General features: G+C 51.5%; 1 protein-coding gene across 4 annotated transcripts; it reads left to right on the top strand.

The window, feature by feature from the left end:
- Window positions 1-873: 873 nt before the first annotated feature.
- SALL4 (spalt like transcription factor 4) lies at window positions 874-15,103 on the top strand. Of its 4 annotated transcripts, XM_064391599.1 has the most exons (5): window positions 874-1,025; window positions 1,306-1,435; window positions 8,430-10,952; window positions 11,546-11,853; window positions 12,922-15,103. In XM_064391599.1, the coding sequence occupies exons 2-5, from the start codon at window positions 1,366-1,368 to the stop codon at window positions 13,339-13,341; spliced, it is 3,321 nt and encodes a 1,106-aa protein (XP_064247669.1). In that variant the 5' UTR covers window positions 874-1,025; window positions 1,306-1,365; the 3' UTR covers window positions 13,342-15,103. The 4 variants fall into 4 exon arrangements, with proteins under 4 accessions (XP_064247669.1, XP_064247668.1, XP_064247670.1 ...); XM_064391598.1 differs by lacking the exon at window positions 874-1,025 and having other exon boundaries at window positions 1,159-1,435; XM_064391600.1 differs by lacking the exons at window positions 874-1,025; window positions 1,306-1,435 and adding an exon at window positions 1,829-2,072.
- Window positions 15,104-20,752: the final 5,649 nt, after the last annotated feature.

The following is a 20,752-nucleotide window of genomic DNA, read 5'->3' on the forward strand; positions in this document are numbered from 1 at the left end:
AGTGTGCCCCACCCCTGCCCTCGGGGGATGCTCTGCTCCCGCAGCAGCCCTGCAGCTGAGCCCTCCCTGCACGGGCAGGAAACTGAGGCACGCACCCTGCTCGCTGATGAGTGCAATGGCAAGGGCAAGCCCCGTGTGCTCCAGTGGACCTGACTCTCCTGAGCCCTTATCTCATGTCCTCCTCCTCCCAATCATCATCATCATCTCTTCATCAAATCAATCTCTCTGCAGCGTTTTCCAGCAAAGCACTTCATTTTTCACAGACACACCTGGGGCGTGCGCGTTGTTCTATCACAAAGCAATCGTGTCCCACAGAGATTTTGCAGTGTTTGCAGTTTTTGGAGTTGCTTGGGGTGTTTGCAGGTTTTGGAGATGTGCAGCTCACATCTCCACACATTCAAGGATCCTCACATTTTTGCTTTTTTGAGACCAGCCTGGCTCCGGGGGGGTTGGGGTGACTCTGCTGCGACACTCGGGGGCTTTGCAGCACAGTTTAGAGCCGGGCTCAGCTGAGCCGGGTCCTGCAGTCGCCTCCAGCCATAGGGACCGTCCCCAAAGTGCCACCCAGCGCCGGGGGCCACCCGGCTGCGGCTCGTGGGGAGGATTTCCGCGTGGCTCCCGTTCCCATGGAGCCCAAGGGCCGAAAAGGGGAGTAAAGATGGAAATTATTCCGCTTTGTATTAACGCAGCCAACTTAAGTGTGGGAAAACCCTCTCCAAGCGCTGCTGCTTCAACTTTTTCACACGAGCCTTCACGCGCCTCGCGCTTTTACTCGCTGTTAAAAATAAGCGTCTCGGCATCGAAAGGAGACTTTAAAAGAGTCCTCGAACAGCTGAACCGAACCAGCCTGATTGAGCTCCGCTTTTAAAGCCCCTCCAGCCGCCCGCCCCAGCGCGGTACCCGCGCTCGCTGCTCCCCCCTTATCGAGCGACAAAGGGGACAAGGAGCATTGTCCCGGGCTGCCGCCTGCTTTAGGGGAAGGGGTGGAAAAAAACCCTCTTTAAAGCACGATATAAAACGCGCAGGTGAGGCAACAAAGGTGTTGTCCGCGTGTGCTGGCGGGGTGGCCCGGGCTGCCCGGCCCCGCGGGGCTCACGCCTTTGTCGCCCGCCGGGGCGGGCCGGGCGCGGGGACTACATGGCCCAGCGTGCCCCGCTGCGCGGATCAATGGGGCTGATTTGAATAATCTGTGAGCCCTTGGACTCAGGCCAATCAGCCGTCAGGGACCCATGATAAATCGCAATGCATTATTGATAATAATAATTACTCTGACATGCGCATTCCGCCCAAATTTCCCAACTCTAGGAATTTGTTGTGAAGAGGAAAATAATTGCTACTATTGCACGCTCCCGATGCTGGTGCACCATGTCGCGACGGAAGCAGGCGAAGCCCCAGCACATCAACTCCGAGGAGCAGCCCCCAGATGCTGCAAGTGGTGAGCGCAGAGGGGCGCGGAGCGGCCGCGGTCCGGCCGGGCTGATGCGCGGGGAGCGGGGGCGCTTCCCGGGGGGATTTTTCCTCCCTCGTGCTTCGCGGGCTCTGCCCGGAGCCGGCTCTCGGGTTTTTTTTTTGGGGGGCAGAATTCCCCCCGCGGGGCTGAGCGAGGCTCGGGCTCCTCGTTGTTTTCGGGGGGTTTCGGTGCGGAGCGCAGCGCTGCCCGCGGTCCCGCGATGCCCGCGATGCCCCGCACGCTGCCCCGCGGCCGCGGAGCCTCCGCCGGGTCCCGCGTGGGGCCGCGGCCGCGTGGGAGGGGAGCCCCAAAGGCTCCCCGAGGCGGAGGAGGGAATCGGGGGGATGGGGGTAAAGGGGTGGGGGTGCAGAGGGAGAAATTGCAGACAACTTCGGAGGGGTAGGAAATGGCTCGCGCTGGGTTGCCTCGGTGTGCTTAGCGTTTCGTCGGGAGTTAATGAGAATTTTTGTGGGGCTTTTAAAAAAACAACCAAAAAAACAAAACGGGGGAAAAAAAACCCCTCCACGCTCGGACTATTTTTGTTGGAGATCACAATCGCCCTGGACCTTTTGTAGCTTGACCTCCAGCCATCTTTGATTTCCGACTTCCTAAAATAACTCCGGTGAGCTAACGCGGGGTGTGCGCGGGCGCCTTGTACCGGGGCGGCCTGGGGGGCTCCGCTCTGCCGGCTTTTGGGGAGCTCGCCCTCCTGGGCCGCGCTGCGCGAAAAGCAGGAATTCCGCCCCAAATCGGCCGGGAGCTGCCGCTGTGGGGTGGGCGCGCAGGGGAAGGGCAGGGGGCACTCTGGGCGGCCCCCGCGGCAGCGGGGCTGCCGGAGCAGCATCCTCCCGAGCCGGGCTGCGGCTCCGGGCGCTCCCGCCCTGCCCGTGCCGCTCCCGGGCGGAACGCGGCCGGAGGAGGGCACGGCCCGGCCCGGCCCGGCTGCGGAGAGTTTGTTCGGAGTTGTTGTGCCCAAATGTTTCCGTGTGCACCCCCCAAAAACTTTCTTTGGGATCTTTGCTTGGTTTTGTGTCCGTGCCTAGAACTGATCAAAACCCCCGCACGTTACGGGAGCTGCTGATTCCCAGCCCGCAGGAGGTTCGGGCTCTTTAATTTTTTTCCCCCTCCTCCCCCTTCTCTTCTTTGAGTCGAAATGTGCAATTGTTGGGTCCGGTTAATGGTGACTTAAGAAACAGCATGCTGGCCAGAAGGCAATAAATCCCATGTTTAATGCATGACTGTTTTCCTTTGTGCATATGGTTAGGTTGGGGGATGGAGGTGATGTTTCCACATGTAAATCTCTGCCCGCTGCTGGAAAGGCACCTCCGGCCCCGCGCTGAAACAAAAGGGTTAATCACTCCTGATGCGGCCGCTGGGGCGGGGGAGGCGAGGGAGGGAGGGAGGGAGGATCGCTCCACACCGCGCTCTCCGGGGCAATGGCCAGCTGCTTTTTTGTTATTGTTGTTCGGCCTTTTTTTTTTTTTTTCCCCTCCCGTTCTCAATTTTAACAACCAAACCCTGGATGAAATCCCTCCGGGAGCGCGCAGCGGCCGCCCGGGGAGGCTGTGGCCCCGCTGCTGCTCCTGGGCTGCTGTGGATTTGGGGGGTCGGGATCTCCGCTCTCCCAAATGCAACCCGCGGCTCCGGCGCCTCGGACCGCCCGCCAGTCTCCCAAACAGTCTTGATATTCCCCGCTCCAGGTGTGCCCGTAAATAATAAGTGATGAAGTTGCATAACAAAGTCGAAATTCCGCAGGGATTTGTCCGGGGCATTAGCGAGGATATACACATACTCGTAATAATAAAATCAAGCCCTTATCTCCTTTTTTGCAAGTATTCCCTTTTTTTTCCGCAAAGCGATTTGGGACCCACCTCTGTGAACAATGCAGCGGGTTAAAGTGTCCCGCGAACCTGGGGATCCATTAACAGGTCAAAAAATCAGCAGGTGGTCACAGGGGAATAATGCTACACACTGAAAATTAGCATTTCCACAAAGGGCTTGAAAATGCCCATTGTGCCGGATTGCTGCCATTAAAAATCGGATTCATCCTTAAAAATACAGTATCAAACTGCAATTTTTTTTTCCTCAGGGTAAAATTAGCGTAGCTTTGCTTCAATTATATCTCCGATTCGCGCGCCGAGCTCTGTAGGACTGGAGAGGGATGCTGGACGAGGAGAGGTAGAACGAGGAAAGCCCAAGTTTTATTTTGTGGTGGTTTCTTCGGTTTGTTTCGCTGGCCCGGCTGCGGGAGCATCCCCGGGGTGCCGCAGCCTGGGCAGGGGGACACGGAGGGGGGCGATGCCCGGCTGGCTTTTCCCTTCACGCGAGTGAAACATTATATTGGTAGCAGGGATGGAGCCCTTTCGCCGCGCTCGGCGGCATGTGACGTTTTGACAGAGCTGCTGCTCTAACCTTTGCCTCCTCCCGCTTGCTGTGGGTGGTAAGTTGATGTCAGGCTCACAATTAGGACTCTCATGCAATTGACCTTGGCAGCGGGGTTTGCGCCGCTTAGCTCGCCCTTAAACACCGCGCGGGTGTTAAGTGTGCTCCAGGTAGGGCCGGGCAGCGCGGGGGGCGAGGGGCCAGCGGGAGCGACCCCCGTGGCTGCGGGGGCGCTGCGGGGCCCGCTGCCAGCTCCCCGGTGGGTGCGGGACCCGCTGCCAGCTCCCCTGGGTGCGGGTCCCGCTGTGAGCCCCGGTGGGTGCGGGACCTGCTGCCAGCTCCCCGGTGGGTGCGGGACCCGCTGTGAGCCCCGGTGTGTGCGGGACACGCTGTCAGTCAGCCCCGGTGGGTGCGGGTCCCGCTGCCAGCTCCCCTGGGTGCGGGACACTCTGTCATCTCCCCTGGGTGCGGGTCCCGCTGCCAGCCGCGGTGGCCCTGCCCGGGGTGGCCGCGGTGGCCCGGCGGGGCCGGAGCACGGGCCGTGAGTGCCCTCCACCGACCGGCCCCGGCAGCGAGCCCGGCCCGGCCCGGGGCGCTCCGAGCGGGCTGCGCCCTCGGGGTCTCGGCTCCCCGCTCGTTTCTGCGCTTATTTCGCTCCTCACAAGCAAATTCGCCGTGGGTTGTTGTGTCTTCTGCTGAATATGTCGCTAGGAGGTGTGGATAGGCCCAAGGGGGGATTAGTAAGATGGTAATGAAATAACTGAAGCCTTGAGAGAGAGGCTGTAAGCAGTGAGATGCCGATTTTGGGAGAAACGCGTTTCTGCCTCGTTCTTGGGTAGAAAAACGCAGCTGATGAATTCAGCATAGAAAGCACCAAGGCCTGTGGAATATCTCTGAGTTGTCAGTCGTGCGTTTCGCTTACTCAAAAAAGTGATTCAGTCACAGTTAAATGCGCTAAATGGGGATTGGTAGTGGGAGAAGGGCGATTTGGGGCAGTTCAGAGCTTTTGGAAGTCTTCTCCTTTGGAGAAGGAGAAAAGCATCAGGGAAGCGCCACCCTGAGAGCGACAGCGAGCTGATGGCACAGGGCTCCTGTCTGGGAGAGGAGGGGTGGTAATTAATCCTCCGTGAGTTAATTTAAACCGGGGAAGTGCATGGTCTTTGTTAACCTTAAAGTAAAAGTAGTTGATCAGACTCGGCTGTGGGGAAAGTAAGCTCACCAAAAGTATCAAAACTCCCGAATAAAAAACGTGAGTGGGAAAGCTTGAGTTCTGTTTCGTCCCAATTCAAGTGAAATAAAGTTGAGTGAAAAAGTCACTAATGGCTGAGATGAGTGGTAGGCCAGCAGCACCCTTCTTGAAATCACATCAAACTAGATTTACCTCACTCCTTTTACTGCTTTCCTTATAAAAAAAATCATTTGAGCGGTGTGGATTTTATCAGCCCTCCTTGTCGATGACCGCCTTGTCCTACACAATAGTGGATTTTATCCATCCATTTGCCAGTGATTCAATCTAACCCCCCTGCTGGGTTTACTGCATTCTTCTAACTTATTGGATAACTAGATGCTGAGAGATAACATTCCTGAAATTCGGGGGTGGGGAGATAAAAAAGCCACAGCAGAATTGTGTCCCTGGGACGCCTTTGGAGAGGGTTAAGTGAAGTGCAGGAGGAGGAATGGCCGTGGCAGGGCAGTGCTGGGTGAATCCTCGGCCAGTGGTGGGCAGAGCTGCCCTCCTGGCATGAAAAACCCCGAGTTCAGGCCGTAATTTTCGTTTCATTTCATTCCATTCCATTTCATTTCATTGCCCCATCGCTGCTGGGCTGGGGCAGCTGAGGGGCTCTGATGGCAGCACTTGGGCCAGGGGAGAGGAGCTGGTTACAAATCACGATGGGTTTTTTACAGAAACACTCAATTACTCCTTTGTTATTCCAGCTACTGTAAAATAACCCAGCGTCCTACTTGTGAATTTACCTAAAACCCTTTCTTTAAGGTAAAAGAGAAAATAATGCATAACTTTCCTGTTTGTCATGCAGCAAGTCGTTTCAAGGTCTGAATTGAATTTCTTCAGCTAATGCTTCACTGTCAGGGGAAGGAGAAAATGTGACAGGGCAGGGCTGCCAACCTCTGCTGCCAGCACAGGGACCTGCAGTGCACTGGAGTCTCCTTCTCTGCTGCTCAGAACCAGGAAAGCTCTTCACAATTACAAAAATGAGCAGCGTGGGCTGTGCTGGAGATTGGGAAAGGGGCATTGAATTTAGTGTGATCTTATCAGCACAGAAGGAGAAAAATAAGAAGTATTATCAAGGGGAAGGAGATAAATGATCAGGTGCTTTGAAGCAGTTAAAGTTTGAGGACTTGTCTAGACATTATCCTGGAATATCTCCTTGGGGGTGGGCAGCAGTGCTTGGTGCAGACATTTCTGTGCCACTGGAAAAAGTAAAAGCTGAGGTTATTTTTGAATATTTCGTGACGTGGAAACAGTGTCCTTCTGCCTGGGAGATGGGACTGGGAAAGCCCCAAACACTTAAGGATTTGGAAAAGAGATTTTCATGTTTTAGTGTTCTGTGAAACAGGAAAGTAGTAAAAGACCTCTCAAGTCAGTGTAGAGTAGTTCTAGATGTGTATTCTCTCTCTCTTTTTTTTTTTTTTTTTTTTAATCCAGGTATTTTCTTTCCAAGTACATCTGCTCAGACTCCTGCAAAACGAGTTTAAAATAAACTGTTCTTATTCTGGTTGACTCTGTTGACCAAGTTCTGAATTGTGCAGCAGTGGTACTTGTCTGCAGGCTGGACTTCTCCGTGTGTTTTTAGAGTTAAATCACTTTTAGAGACCTCACTTTAAGGATATCTGGGATGGGAAAAGCGTGCTGCCATTCTTGTTTCTTTCACTTTACAGGAGTTGTTTGGGCCGAAGGGGAAGTGTTTCATTTTCCCTGTTTGAATGGGAGGCACCCAAACATTTTGGATTATAGCTGTGCTGAGAACTGCCTCCCTCCCCATTCAAAGAGTTGTGCAGGTTTGGATTTATTGCTCTGCAGATCACAGCAGAGCAGGCCTCTGAAACTTGCGAATTTTTGTTATTGACCAAATGTTTCTTTTTACAAGTAAAGTTTCACACGCGCTCAGTGCCACACAGCATTAAACGGTTGGAGTTTGCTTTGTTGAGCACACACGGTGCCCTTGGTGAGGTCAGAAATGACAAGGTTTGCCATATCCTCCCTCCGAGCGGTTTTACACCCTCTCAAGCAGGGTAAATGTGCTCGAGCTGTCACCTGGACATGGTCCCCTCCTCGTTCGGGGTGGTTTGGCCACACCTTGCACAAACCAAAGCCACAAGAAGCTCCTGAGCTTCACCTGGTCCCACCCCGGGGTGGCTGGGGACCCGGGGCTGGAGCTGGCAGGTGACAGGGGTGACACTTTCCCCCAGCTCACTGCACCCTTGGCACCCAGCAGAGCAATTTCACTGAGCTCCGGGATGTCTCAGCCAGGGGGGCTGGAATCCAGAGCCTTTCTGCCTCCCCCTGGATGGGAGGCTCTCCCTGCTGCCCTGAGCTCTGCCCCACCTCCAGCAGCCTGGGAGTTTGTTGTTTGAAAGATGGCAAGGCTGAGCAAAAACATCCTGTTTTGGTTATCATTTCTCTTAACCTTTTGCAGTTCGGATATTTCCCCGATTTTTTTTTCTTTTTTGGTCTGTGTATAAATTCTGCTCAGTCTGAGCTGTGGTGTGCTGCTGCTGGAAGGGCAGGAGTGGACTCAGCTTGACTCAAAGCCCAGCTTGGCTTTCCCTGCCCGTTCCCAGAAGTGGGTGAGTTCTGGGTGCAGCTGAACGAGGCCTCCTGCGAGGTCGGAAATGCCTTGGGTGTAGTTTTGTGAGCAGGACTTGTTACTTGTATTATTTTTTTAATAATCATGAGTATCAATGGAGGCGCATACTCTAGTGTCATGTTCCCAAATTTAATCAGGTGTTTGCTACTGTGTCCATGAAGTGATTATTATTGGGCTGTGTTTGCTTTCAAAGGATTTCAGAGCTGATATTGGCCTTGCTTTGCTGTTGTCAGCCCTCATGTCTTGTAATTACTTTTGTAATGACAGAGCAAAATCTCGTTTAGATAGGGACAGTAAGAATTGCTCAGAATTCCTGCGTTAACGATCTTATATGAATTTTTGAGGGATGCTTAACAAAGAATTAGAACCTGAAGTGTAAACAGATAACTCGTGTGTGGTGTTTTGCTCAGTGCTTCAATGCCTCCTCTGTCCTGGTGTTCCTTTTAAGCTGTGTTGCAGGTGCTGCCTTGCAGAACTCTTCCAGGGGATTTTTACCTGTATAAAGGGATTTGAAATAAATCTCTTTTCATTGAGCCTTGTGAGAGTCCTTTTAAAATATGTTTTTTCTTGTAAACTGAACTGAGATGCAGATTTATTTGGGGTTGTGAAGGAATTGGCATCAAAACAAAGAGCAGAACTGCAGATTGATCTGCAAACTTGATTCCAGTGTCTTGTACTTTAATTTGCAGTTTGGGTGGAGTCAGTGATCTTAATAGTGAATGCTTGGTCTAAATCTAGCAATTAATAATGTGACTTTCTTTTATTTCAAGGGAGTCCACAAGACGTCCCAGGTGATAGAGATGGTGAAATGAGTTCCAAAAGGTGCCGCACGGAGGAAACCAAAATCTGTGAGAAATGCTGTGCAGAATTCTTTGTTCTCTCCGAATTCCTTGAGCATAAGAAAAATTGCACTAAAAATCCACCTGTTCTAATCATGAATGACAGCGAGGGAGCAGTCCCCCCTGAGAGCTTCTCCGAGGCTCCTCTGGGGACCTTCCCCAGCGACCGGACACGCAAGGACATTCAGGCCAAGGGCTGCACTGGCTCTGTGGAAAAGAGAGAAGGAAAAATGGATGCTGAGCCGGTAGGAGGAATGTACCTTAAAATAGAGCCCCCCCTGACGCCTGCAGCTCCCGGCCTAAGCTATCTACCAAAACCCAAAGTACCAAACACTAACGTGACCTTGCAGACCATCCGTGGCACTAAGGTGGCCGTGAACCAGCGCACGTCGGACGCCATCTCCTCCTCGGCAGCCGGGTTCAATGCCATCCCCATGATCCTGGAGCAGCTGGTGTGCCTGCAGCAGCAGCAGCTCCAGCAGATCCAGCTGACGGAGCAGATCCGCATCCAGATCGCCATGATGGCTCCCCACGCCCTGCACCCCTCCATAGCAGCTGCTACTGACCCGCTCAAAGCTCTGGGTGCCCACATGTCCCAGCAGCTCTCGGCTGCCGTGGCTTTAATCGGACAGAAAGCTGGGAGCCAGAGCCTATCACTGGAATCCTTGAAGCAAGGAAAACTACCTCATTCTAACACTGGCATTGCAGCCGCCAGCTCGCTGGCTGCTGGGCTCTCCTCCTCCTTCCCCCTGAAGCCAGAGGGGAGCCGAGGCCTCCCCGGCTCCATCTCTCAGTTCCCAAATCCTTTGCTACCTCAGTCCTCCGGCTCGGTCATCTTCCAGAACCCGCTGTCGGCCGTCTCGTCCGTGATGGATTCCTCCAAGAAGGGCAAGGGGAAGCCGCCCAACATCAGCGTGTCTGAGAGCAAACCGAACGTGGAGGAGCCCTTCTTCAAACACAAGTGTAAATTCTGTGGGAAGGTCTTTGGCAACGACAGTGCCCTGCAGATCCACCTCCGCTCCCACACCGGGGAAAGACCCTATAAGTGTAACATCTGTGGGAACCGCTTCACGACCAAAGGAAACCTCAAAGTGCATTTTCAGCGTCACAAAGACAAGTACCCCCACATAAAGATGAATCCTTACCCAGTTCCTGAGCACCTGGACAATGTTCCTACCAGCACTGGAATCCCGTATGGGATGTCTGTGCCACTGGATGAGTCCAACCTGATTGTGGACAGCAAACCTCTCCTAACAACAATGCCTACCTCTGCGGCCACCGGCGCACCTCAGACCATCTCCAGCCTGGCAGGCATCAAGGAGGCTCTGCCTGGCACGTTCTCAAGTGAGCTGCAGTCCAGGCCCTCTCCCGAAAGCGAGGGTGGCTCCTCCTCGTCGGGGGCGGTCGGTCACGAGTCGGGGACGGAGCAGAGCTTGAGCTCGCCACAAGCTGCCTGCAGCGTGAGCATCTTCCACGTAGGTGGGTCAAACGAGCAAGGCTCAGAGACATCAAAGCTCCAGCAGCTGGTTGAAAATATCGACAAATCCACTTCTGACCCCAATGAGTGCCTGATCTGTCACAGAGTGCTGAGCTGCCAGAGCTCTCTGAAAATGCATTACCGCACCCACACCGGGGAGAGGCCGTTCAAGTGTAAGATCTGTGGCCGTGCCTTCTCCACTAAAGGGAACCTTAAAACCCACTACGGCGTCCACCGGGCCAACACCCCTTTGAAGATGCAGCATTCGTGTCCGATTTGCCAGAAGAAGTTTACAAACGCCGTGGTGCTGCAGCAGCACATCCGCATGCACATGGGCGGGCAGATCCCCAACACCCCGATGCCAGAACCGCCCTGCGACAGCGCCGAGGTGGAGCCTGCCCTGCCCGAGAAGAACGGAGACATTGCTCGCCCAGAGGAGGTCGTGGAAAGCATAGACATGGAAGACGACATGGACTCTCAGGATGGCCCCAGGAGCTCCTCCAAACCTCCTACTCCCTATGATGCACAATCAGAGTCGCCCGCCGCGGCCGCCGCCTTCTCCGGGGCTGCAGCGCTGGAGAGTCAGATGAAGATGGCCGCCTCCTCGCTGAGCTTGCAGCGGCAGAGCAGTCTGAAGTCCAGCGACAACGGCTCGGCGGAAAGCGATGGCATGACCAACGACTCGTGCTCGGTGGCGGGCGATGCCGACTACCAGAACGGCAGGAGCCCCGCCGCCTCTGAGGCCGCGTCGCTGCAGGCGCTGTCCCCGGCCAACAGCCAGGCTGAGAGCGTCCGCTCCAAGTCCCCTGCCTTCAACACCCAGGAGGATTCGGGCACGGGGAGCAAGCCTGAGGGCCCTGAGAGTGCTCCTGCAGAAGTGGAAGGGGTCGTTGGCGCTTTGGATTTAACGTACGGCAATATCGGTCGGAAGGTCATTAAGGAAGAGCCTGGGCTACACTTTGCGAATGGAGAGTATGGTGAGTAGTGCAGAATGCTGGCAGGGATTTGGGGTGGGGCAGAAGGAAATCAATCCTAAAAGGACCAACAGGAAACCAAACTTCCTCAGCTTTCCCCTCTTCCTGCTCCTCTGTTTGGATAAGGGCATAGGCCCTATCAAGTTTTCCTGACTAAGTCAGGCCCAAAATTCAAAGGCCTAACAGCTGTCATCTCCTTATAATTAATGTAGACTGCGCCCTCTCTGTCTTTCCTGGCCTCACTTGACATCTCCTTATAGCTCTTTAAAATTACACATTTGTGTTTTAAGGGAAAGCTGCTTATCCCAAGAGTGTGATGTGGAAACCCTAAAATAGCCTGTGGGGTTTTCAGGCACTGTAGCATTGAGGTTAACCTTGATCTAAATTTGACCTGGAAGACTTTCTATCTCATAAGCTCATGAACAAACCCAGGGATGAACTGATTTGTTTTGGGGTATCCTAGGAAGTGTGGTGGCCTCGGCAGGTGTGCTCTTCAGGCACATGCAGCTTCAAAGGCAGGGCCTTGAGTCTCAGCCAGGCTTAAGCTTGGCAGCAGAATTAGGCTGGGCTAAGCTTCACCTCTGCTTCCTTTCCAGGTCGCAGCAGTATTCCAGCTGCTTTTGTCAGAGCCCCACCAGCCCTGATAAAAATGGAGCTGCCCAGCGATCGTCCCCTCAGCACTGGCCACTTCATTGGCCCTCCAGCTCTGTCCCCCGGGGTCACCCCTCTGCTGGTGCCACGCCCCAAGTTCTGCCGTCCTGCCAAACAGCACATCTGCACTACCTGTGGGAAGAACTTCTCCTCTGCCAGCGCCCTGCAGATCCACGAGCGCACCCACACCGGGGAGAAGCCCTTTGCCTGCACCATCTGTGGGAGAGCCTTCACCACCAAGGGGAACCTCAAGGTGGGTCCTGTCTGTTGTCATCTCCTTGGTCTGTGAGACTAAGACTAGAGATGAAAAGACTTTCTAATATTTGAGCTGCTTCTGAGGCAGCGCTGATTTTCTTTTAGTTCCTCAAATACTTTTGACCCTTGTCTCCTTCCTGAGTTTCTCCACACAGTTTTTTGTGTGTTACTGGGATCACCCACAGATCTTTGCTGCTGTCCTTGACTTTCCTTTCGGGATGGAAGGGGAGGCTTAGCCCTCACTAAGCAGATTGCTTTTTTTTTTAATTTGGATTTGGATGTGTCAAGACATAAGCATTTCATAGACTGCTACAAAATGCTGCCTGCTGAGTAAATGCATTACACTGCACTGCTTAAAATTTTGTGAGATGAGGAGGGATAAACTAGGATAATCCTGAGATGGCACAAAGTGCTTTGGGGATTGTGGCTAAGCACACGCTGAAGAAGTGCTGTGAGTCTGTCCTTTTGCCAGATGAATCCATTTGCCCCATGAGGGATTCAGCTCCCTCACTTGCACAGAGGCTTCTCCCTCCCTGTGAGAACCTCTTCAAGCTCTTCAGTTCTCTTGCATAAATGCTGTTGGGGAGAGAAAATACTCTGCAGTGTGTGAGCAGCAGTGCCTTGCTGGAAGCACCAGCAGAATGTGGTGTGGAAGATTTCAGCTTAAATGAACCTCTCTGCCAAATTACTTGGTGTTTTTTTTTTTGCATTACCCTTTTTTTTTTTTTCAGTATGGTCTGTTTGCAGCAGATAATGTGGTTTCTGTTTTGGGGGAGAGAGGGTGTCTTTGCCAACAGCACTTATTCCAAGTGTAAAACAGTCCTCCAAGCCCTCTAGCAGCCAGCTCCAGAGAGCCACGGTGATGTCAGGCAGTGAATGACTGTGTCTGACACATGCCAGGAAGGGAATTGTGACAAGAGCCACCCAACTTAATACTTACCTGAATGCAGACAGAGCAAACCTGACTTCTTTGGGCTCCTTGGCTGCAAGCAAAGTAGAATTCGGGTCCGCCACGGAAGAGCTGCGGAATTAACAATTCTCTTTGCTTTCCCCCCCTCTCCGGAAGGTCCACGTGGGAACCCACATGTGGAACAACTCAGCCAGGCGGGGCAGGCGGCTGTCCATCGATAACCCCATGGCCCTGCTGGGCAGCGACCCCAAGAAGGTGTCGGAGATGTTCCCCAAGGAGATGGTGGCGCCCTCGGTGAGCATCGACCCCGCCGTGTGGAACCAGTACGCGGCCGTGCTCAGCAACGGGCTGGCCGTGAAGGCCAACGAGATCTCGGTGATCCAGAGCGGGGCCCTGCCCGCCCTGCCCGTGCCCATGGCCGGGGGCTCCCCCGTGAACTCTGCCCCGGCCTCCAAGGCGGACTCGGCCCAGGCTGGCGCCGCCGAGGCGGAGAAGGCGGGCGGTGCCGGCGCCGACAGCGTGCCAAAACACCAGTTCCCTCTCTTCCTGGAGGAGAACAAGATCGCCGTCAGCTAAAGACTCGGCAGGAGCTGACCTACAGAAAGAACAAATATATATAGACACAAACCTATATTTTTAAGAGATTCCACTTCGGCCTCCTATTTTCCTATTGACGTGCAAATGATTTTATGGTTGTCTTTGTAAGAGTTGCCCAGAGTACAATCATGATATTGCTTTGCAAATAGTAACTAATAAAGAATAGGATTTCCTTCTATTTGGAAAGATGCGGGTCTTGCAAAGTAGTTCTTACGTGTGACTTTAATGTGTACAAGCCTTACAGAAGTTTCTACAACTTGAAATTCCAAAGGTTAGAATATTTACCTCTTTGTTTAATAGAGTGATAATGGGGGTTTTGAATAGAGTGGAAACAACCTACTGTTGATGGAAAAGCTTCTATTTACTGATGAGAAATGGAAACTATTGATGCGGGTAAATATCCTAGAATGTCTGCCACCCTCCTAGAATTTTTCTGTTTGGATTTTTGGCTCTGTGTGGTTTCTGAATGTACTTTTTCTTAATAATTGCTATAAAAACTACAAAGTTGTTTTTTTTTTTTAATTCCTTTGGTTTTTTGCCTCAGAAGTTCTATGAAAAGCAAGTTGCTGTTTTTCTTTAGTCACTGCTCCTAAGAAATTAATTCTTTGTGTTGTTGACTGCTGCTTATTTAATACTACTACTAGGACAGTCCTTCAAGTATAGTGCCAAAATTCCTGCTTCCAAAGATGTGCAGTTTTTCCTAGATGTTTTATTTCAATACCGAGAGCCCCAAACAAGCGTGGGTGGGTATGTATATACTTTTTTTTTTTTGTTTTGTTTCCTCTTGAAAGGGAAGACTTGCCTTGGGAAGTCAGGTCTGAAAGCTCTGCAAGGAATCTCAGGTGACTGTTGCAATTTGCCATGGGAACTGGTTTCCTTAGCAAGAGACTTTTTGTTTTGTTTTGCCTTTTTTTTTTTTTTGTTTGGGTAATTTAGGAGATCAGTCTGTGTAAACCTGTATTTAAATATGAAGTATTCATGCTTAGGTTAAATGTTTTGTGGGTTTTGGATGGCATTCCTACTCTGGTCATTAAGGTTTTTTTGGTGGTCTGCGAGCTTGCATTCCACCAGAATGGTGATTAATGATCCATGTGTGTTGTATGAAGGTTGCTGGGATAGTCATCTGGATTCTAAGTTATCTACCTCATTTTTTTCCTTTTGTAGCTGTAGTGTCTATTTTTTCTAATAATGACCACTGTAATGACTGAGATTCGAGCAGATGCTTCCATGCACTATGTGAAACCAAAACCTGTTGTATTATTAGTGGAAGCACCTGAGGAGTTTTGCTGGACTGACCTTTCGCTATTCCTCGAACGCCTGCTGGAACTGGATGTGGAGTGGGATCTGAACCAGGCTGCAAAGGGAGCATTTGGTGTGGAAGGACTGAAGGAGGGAGAGAAACCTGGCTGTTGACTGCAGGAAATCTTCAAGTCCAGTCTCTCGTGGAAGGCCCCAGAAATGCAGATTTACCAAAAGTTTGTGTGATGTTGTTGCACCTGATTCTTGCTTATGATCTCTGTATGCCGAGTTGTGCCTTTCCTGCTGGACTCGTGGGTAAGAACATACCAGTACCTGTTTACACTGTAAAATGGATATTGTTACATAGACCACGCAAAAGGCATCCCAATTGTCACATTTCTACATTGTGAATGTATGACTTCTAAGAACTCTGTAGTTTTGAGTACCTACTGATGCGTTTCTGTTGACGTTTTTGAGAATAAATTTTGGGATGGCTTTTTCACACTTTGGCGCTGAACATTTTTCTGGCAAAAAGCTTTTTTGTGTGCTGAGGAGTGAGTTGAGGAGGCAGCACGCTGCTTCACTCCAGGGACCTGAAATCCAGGAGTTGAGTTGGGCTTTAGTTCATTGCTCAGAACAGCAGGAACCAGGGCGCTGTGGAGGAGTTGGAGATCCATTCCTCAGGAACAGCTGGGGTTTGATGCAGGGGTTGGGATGTGCCAGGGATGTTGATTTCCACACTGGAATAGAATGACAGCAATATGTGCAATCATTTTTGTACCATGATCATCCTACAAAGGGAAAAAGAATATTAAGTTGTCAAATTGCCAGTGCCTGAAGATGCTGGCTGCATGGAAAAGGGGTAAATAACTTCCCTCAAAGAGCAAAGAAAAACAGTTCTGAGAACAGCCCTGATAAAATGTAAAGTGCCGAGATCCTGATTCTGGCATCATAATCCAGCAAATGGTTTTTTGCCTTTAGGAGGTAACAGAGAAAGAAAAGGGGTGCAGAACCAGGGAACCCTAAAGCTGCACCTTTCCAACATCAGAGCTGCCTGATCACGGTGCTCCTTGCTCAGTCCTTGGGAGTGCAGAAAGCAAACCCTTGTTTTCTCACCTTGCCAAGCTCTGTAGGAAGGGCAGGACAAGTGTGAGGTCCAGGAAGCTCTGTCCCTTGCAGTGCTGGGCTGGATTTCTGGCCAAGCTCTGGGGCTCTGCCTCTTCCTCACCATCCACAGCAGTGCAATTCCACATTCACACCTCTGCTGCCTTCAGGTGTATGCTCAGCAGGCTGGACACTGGGGAAATGAGGAGGGAAGGGTTTTATAAAGCCTGAGTGCTGGTCTAGACCTAAACAGCGAGGAAAGTGCTGGCACAGCACGAGGCTGTGGCACCCAGGTGTGATGGGGCAGTGGGGTCAGGCTGGGCTGTGCCTGCCTTGGGCCAGAGCCCAAATGCTGTGACCTGCTCTGGGGCACTCAGGGCTTTGCTCTCCTGGCCCAGGCACTGCAGGGCTTTGTCTGGGGCACTGCAGGGCTTTGCTCTGCTGGTCACTGTGCCAGGTACTGGCTGTGCCCCACGCTGTGACAGCCTGGTGACGAGGCAGCTCCTTGGAGCAGGGTGAGATCCCTGGCTAAGCCAGCAGGTCCTGGATCTTCCCCCACCTCCTGGGTCACAGGTACGACCTATCTGAGCCTCCCCACAGCAGGAGCTGGGCCACGGGGATGTTCCTACTGCAGGGGAGAGTTTGCACAGCAAGCAGGGCTGGGCATTTCCTGCTCTCCCAGGTGTGAGAGCTGAGCCAACGCCTTGGGGAAGGCAGTGTGCTGGAACTGCCCACAGTGGCAAGTGTGCTCAGCTTACAGCAACATCTACAGTTGCATCTTGACAATTAAAAGAGACAGCTGGTTGTCTTGTGCCTTTGCTGTGACTCAGGAGTGAGTTTTCGGAGCTGATGCAGCTGCAGTGGTGTGAGAGCAGAGTGAGCTCGGTGTGTGCCCTGTCTCTGCTCATCAGCCTCTCCTCTCGCCTGGAGGACTTTCTGTTGCTGTTTGCTATTGCTTGCTTTGCCCCTCACTCAGGATTTGCAGGCTGTTGCTGTTGTGGAAGTAGCAGATGTGCTTGCATGAGCTAAGGTAAAATCTGACTTGCTTAAAATGTCAAATTTGAACTTTGGATTGCTTAAAACAAAAAAACCTGAACAGTAAGTAAGTACATTTGCTTTACTTTAATGTATTACCTCAAGTATTCCTGTAAGGAAAGATTTCTTTTAACCTGCCCTTTCTGTTCAAAGCTTCCCAAAAAGTCGGTGGGAACTCTGAGGAGGGAGTTTGACAATTGTGCATGAGCAGCTTTGGGCTGAGCTCAGCGAGGCTGGTTTGCCTTTCCACAGCTGGCAGTGGGGGAAGGACCTGGCTGAGGTGCTTGAACTGATGGGATGGCAGAGAGGGGCTGAAACAACAGGAAAGAGATGAGTATGACATTAATTTGATTTTTTTTTTCTGTTGAAGGCCATGGTGCTCCTTGCAGGGTTTGCAGTCTGGAGTCAGGGAAGGTGATCATTTCTGTCTGCAAAATCCCAGTGCAGGCAGAAAGCTGCCCTGGTGTCTGGGTGATGCCAAGAGGTTCCTGCTCAGAGCTGAGGCTCTCTCTGTGCTTTTCTGTGCTGAGTGCCCAGCCCAGAGGGCTCCTGTGTGCCTGCCCTTGCCCTGCCTCCCTGCTGGCCGGGCTGTGCTCAGCGCTGGGCTCACGTGTTTGCCTTCAGCTCACATTCACCACTGACCTAGAAAAGCTCCTGGCACTGCACAGCCACAGCAGGACAGGAAACAGCTCAGAGGCACAGCGAGAGCCAGCAATTACACACTCCTGGAGCCCATTGCCATGCTGTCTATTCTGCTATCGTGGCTTTGGTTTGTCTACTTTGAGTTCATTGCACATAAAGGGCTGTGCTCTTTGCAATATTCTGGTTGCTGTTGGTGCTGGCTGGTTTATTGGAAAGCTTGTTTCTTAATGTCTGTTATAAGTGATTTTGTGCTGGACTTCCCAGCCACTCTCTGGCAGCATCACTCTCCTTTTAAACTTCTTTATTGACATATCTGATTGTCTCACAGGCCAAAGATTCACTTCTCTGACTCAATTACTTCGTGCACAAAGTGGAGTCTCGAGTCAGAATGAGAACAGGGGATCTCAGCATGGGCCTTGTTTCCCACACTTGGTTTAGGCAAAATCCAGACATGACTGAACATTTGTGTAAGTGTCTCTCTAAAGAAAACTAAAACCCCAAAACCAGTAAAACTCACAATATCTAGTGCTATTAAATATATACGTGTATTTATCTTGTTCCTAGGCCAGAGCTCTCAGTGCCACCTCCAGGAATTCCTGGGACACCTCCAGGGCTGGGCACTCCAAACCTCCCTGGGCAGCCCCTCCAAGGCCTGGGCAGCCTTTCCAGGAAGGACAAAACTGAGCTGAGTCCAAGCACTCAGCTTATGAACCCATGGCAATCTGAGGGCCAGGCACACAAACCACGGTGTGCTGTGAACAGGAGGTGATGCAGGAGGAACGAGTGGGGAAAAGAATGACAAAGAACCTGGATTCTCAGTGTGGTGACACAGAACCAGCCCTGAAATCCTCTGTTCACTGCTCTTCCCAGACCCTCCCTGGCTCTGCAGCCCTGCAGATTCCTGGGGTGACAGAGGATGTTTTCAATCAGGTTACCTGGGTTGGCTTCCCAGCCCTGCACAGTCCTGTCCATCCACTTGGCAAAGTTTGTTTTAGAAAAATTTGTCTCCATGCAGTCTAGATGTTCAGAATACCAAACATAACTTTTTTTTTTTTTCTTTTTTTTTTTTGACACACTGTTTTGGTTTTCTTTCCCACGAAACCAGTTTGATTACTTAGGTCCTTAAAGTTCAGCACACATCCAGGTGATTTGCTGCCTCGGGGTACCTAAATTTCTGTATGTATTAAAAGTACTCCACTCCTCTCAAGTCCCAAAGTTCACATTTGAAAAACATCAAATTCCATCATTACTTATTCTTCTGCCTCCCCCTAAATTCTTCCAGTCTTAAATGACAAAATAACTACATTATGTAGGGATTTTATTTTTTGGGTTTTTTTTTACTTTTTATAAAAGTTGCACATATAAAATGTGTAACAAATATTTCCAGTTTATAGCTTTATATTTTTTTATCACACTCACAGGGGGTGTAACACAAAAACAATATGGCAAGAATTCACAGAACAGCTACAGCTAATAGCCAGATCATGTCAAGAACTAACAAAACACAAACACAAAATGCAAGTGGGAGTGTATTTGCCTAGAAAGCCTTTTTCTTTCTTCATTTCTTAAGCTGACAGCTGTCCTAGCTGAACGACAGTTTGACTATTATAGCTTTAAAAATTAGGTGCTAAAGGGTTGTTTTCTTCTTGATCCACAACATATAATTATGCGAGGAAGAAAAAGATCCTACACAAAGACTGCACTTCCTCAGAGCAGTATCTGCTCTGAAACTTCATTATGAGAACGCCAAATGTTCCCCGCACAGCAGAGCCCATGGCAGTGGGAGCTTTATTGTAGTTTCCCTTAGCAAGTGTTGATGGATTTATGGAGGGCTTCATTAAATATGGGCTTAAAGGATATCCGCTATCGCCCACTTGTCAAAAGCAAAAATAATATCAAAGCCGTGGGTGCAGCTCCAGCTGCAGGTGTTAACAGTGCTCGCTAATCTGGGAGTGTTTAAGCCCCCAATTAATCGCAGTGGTCTTGTCTGAGCCCAGCCCTCTCAGAGATAAATTTCCAAGATGAATGCATCCCGTGGAGGCTGGGGGCACTTGTGCAGCGATCCCACCCTGCTGATGGCTCGTGCTGGGCTGTCCCAGCCCGGCCTTGTGCTTCCCTGTGGGGCCTTGAGAGGCTCCCTAGAACACAGGCTGGGCAGAGCTAAAGGATAAAGCAGGGGTGTCTTAAAAGGCCTTCAAAGAACACACCTTGGGCAGTGCCAGAGCCTGGCCAAGGCTACACTCAAAATGGGTGGTGAGTCACGAGTTTTGGCAATTTTATAAATTCTGGTCCATTTCCACACTGGGGTAAATTGTCCAATTCCAGCTCCAGGTTAAGCAGTCCCGTCCTCCCAGTTTGCTCTCCTCCATTCCTTGTTTTTTGCACTTTTTGGGTCTGGAGCTGCAGCGGTGTGCTTGGTTCTGGGGCTGGAAAAGGATTATTCTGTGTGCCTGAGCTGTGAGGAGAGCTGCTGGCACTGTGTGTGGAGCTCAGAGTTATGTACCAGTGCAGTACGGAATGTGGAAAACATGAAAGCTCAAACTTGGGGCAGCACATGGCTCTCAGTGCTCCTTCCCAGCAGTGGCTTCGTCTGTGGAGCTGAGCTGGGAATGGGCAGGTTTGCTCTGATTTTGGGGGATTGAATGGCACAGCCCAGGCTCTGATTTTGGGGGATTGAATGGCACAGCCCAGGCTCTGATTTTGGGGGAGTGAATGGCACAGCCCAGGCTCTGATTTTGGGGGATTGAATGGCACAGCCCAGGCTCTGATTTTGGGGGATTGAATGCCACACCCAGGCTCTGATTTTGGGGGGTTGTGTCCCCCAGCCCAGGCTCTGTTTTTGGGGGATTCAATGCTACAGCCCAGGCTCTGATTCTGGAGGGTTGAATTCTACAGCCCAGGCTCTGATTTTGAGGGATTCAATGCCACAACAGGCTCTGTTTTCAGGGATTCAATGCCACACCCAGGCTCTGATTTTGGGGGATTGAATGCCACACTCAGGCTCTGATTTTGGGGCATTCAGTGCCACAGCCCAGCCCTGCTCCAGCGCTGCCTGAGGAGCAGTGATGTTCCACAGCACCAAGCCCACCTCCTCGCCTGTCACTGTGGGGTGAGTCAGAGCACGGGGAGTTATCCCAGGGTAGGAGCCCAGTGCTGCCCCTTTGCCCTTGGCAACCAAATCCCTTCTCCTGCCTTCCTGCCAAACGGGGCAGCTGCAAACACAGCCCTGAAACAAAGCTGCAAATACCACCTGCAACGGGCTGTGCTTCCAGACAAAGGGGTGCACCCTGGTGTTTGTAAAACATGCACTTATGGCATCAGATAAGAACAGGTACAGGGAATAATGGCAGGACTTGGGCTGCCTGTGGAA

The sequence above is a fragment of the Passer domesticus genome, chromosome 16 (genome assembly GCF_036417665.1).
Source record: "Passer domesticus isolate bPasDom1 chromosome 16, bPasDom1.hap1, whole genome shotgun sequence".
NCBI lineage: Eukaryota > Metazoa > Chordata > Aves > Passeriformes > Passeridae > Passer > Passer domesticus.

Excerpts from the sequence above, each read along its gene's own strand:
- SALL4 (XM_064391599.1), top strand. The coding sequence starts at position 1,366 with ATGTCGCGACGGAAGCAGGCGAAGCCCCAGCACATCAACTCCGAGGAG. Across the intron at positions 10,953-11,545 it reads CTTTGCGAATGGAGAGTATG|GTCGCAGCAGTATTCCAGCT; the intron begins GTGAGTAGTGCA and ends CTTCCTTTCCAG. Across the intron at positions 11,854-12,921 it reads CCACCAAGGGGAACCTCAAG|GTCCACGTGGGAACCCACAT; the intron begins GTGGGTCCTGTC and ends CCTCTCCGGAAG.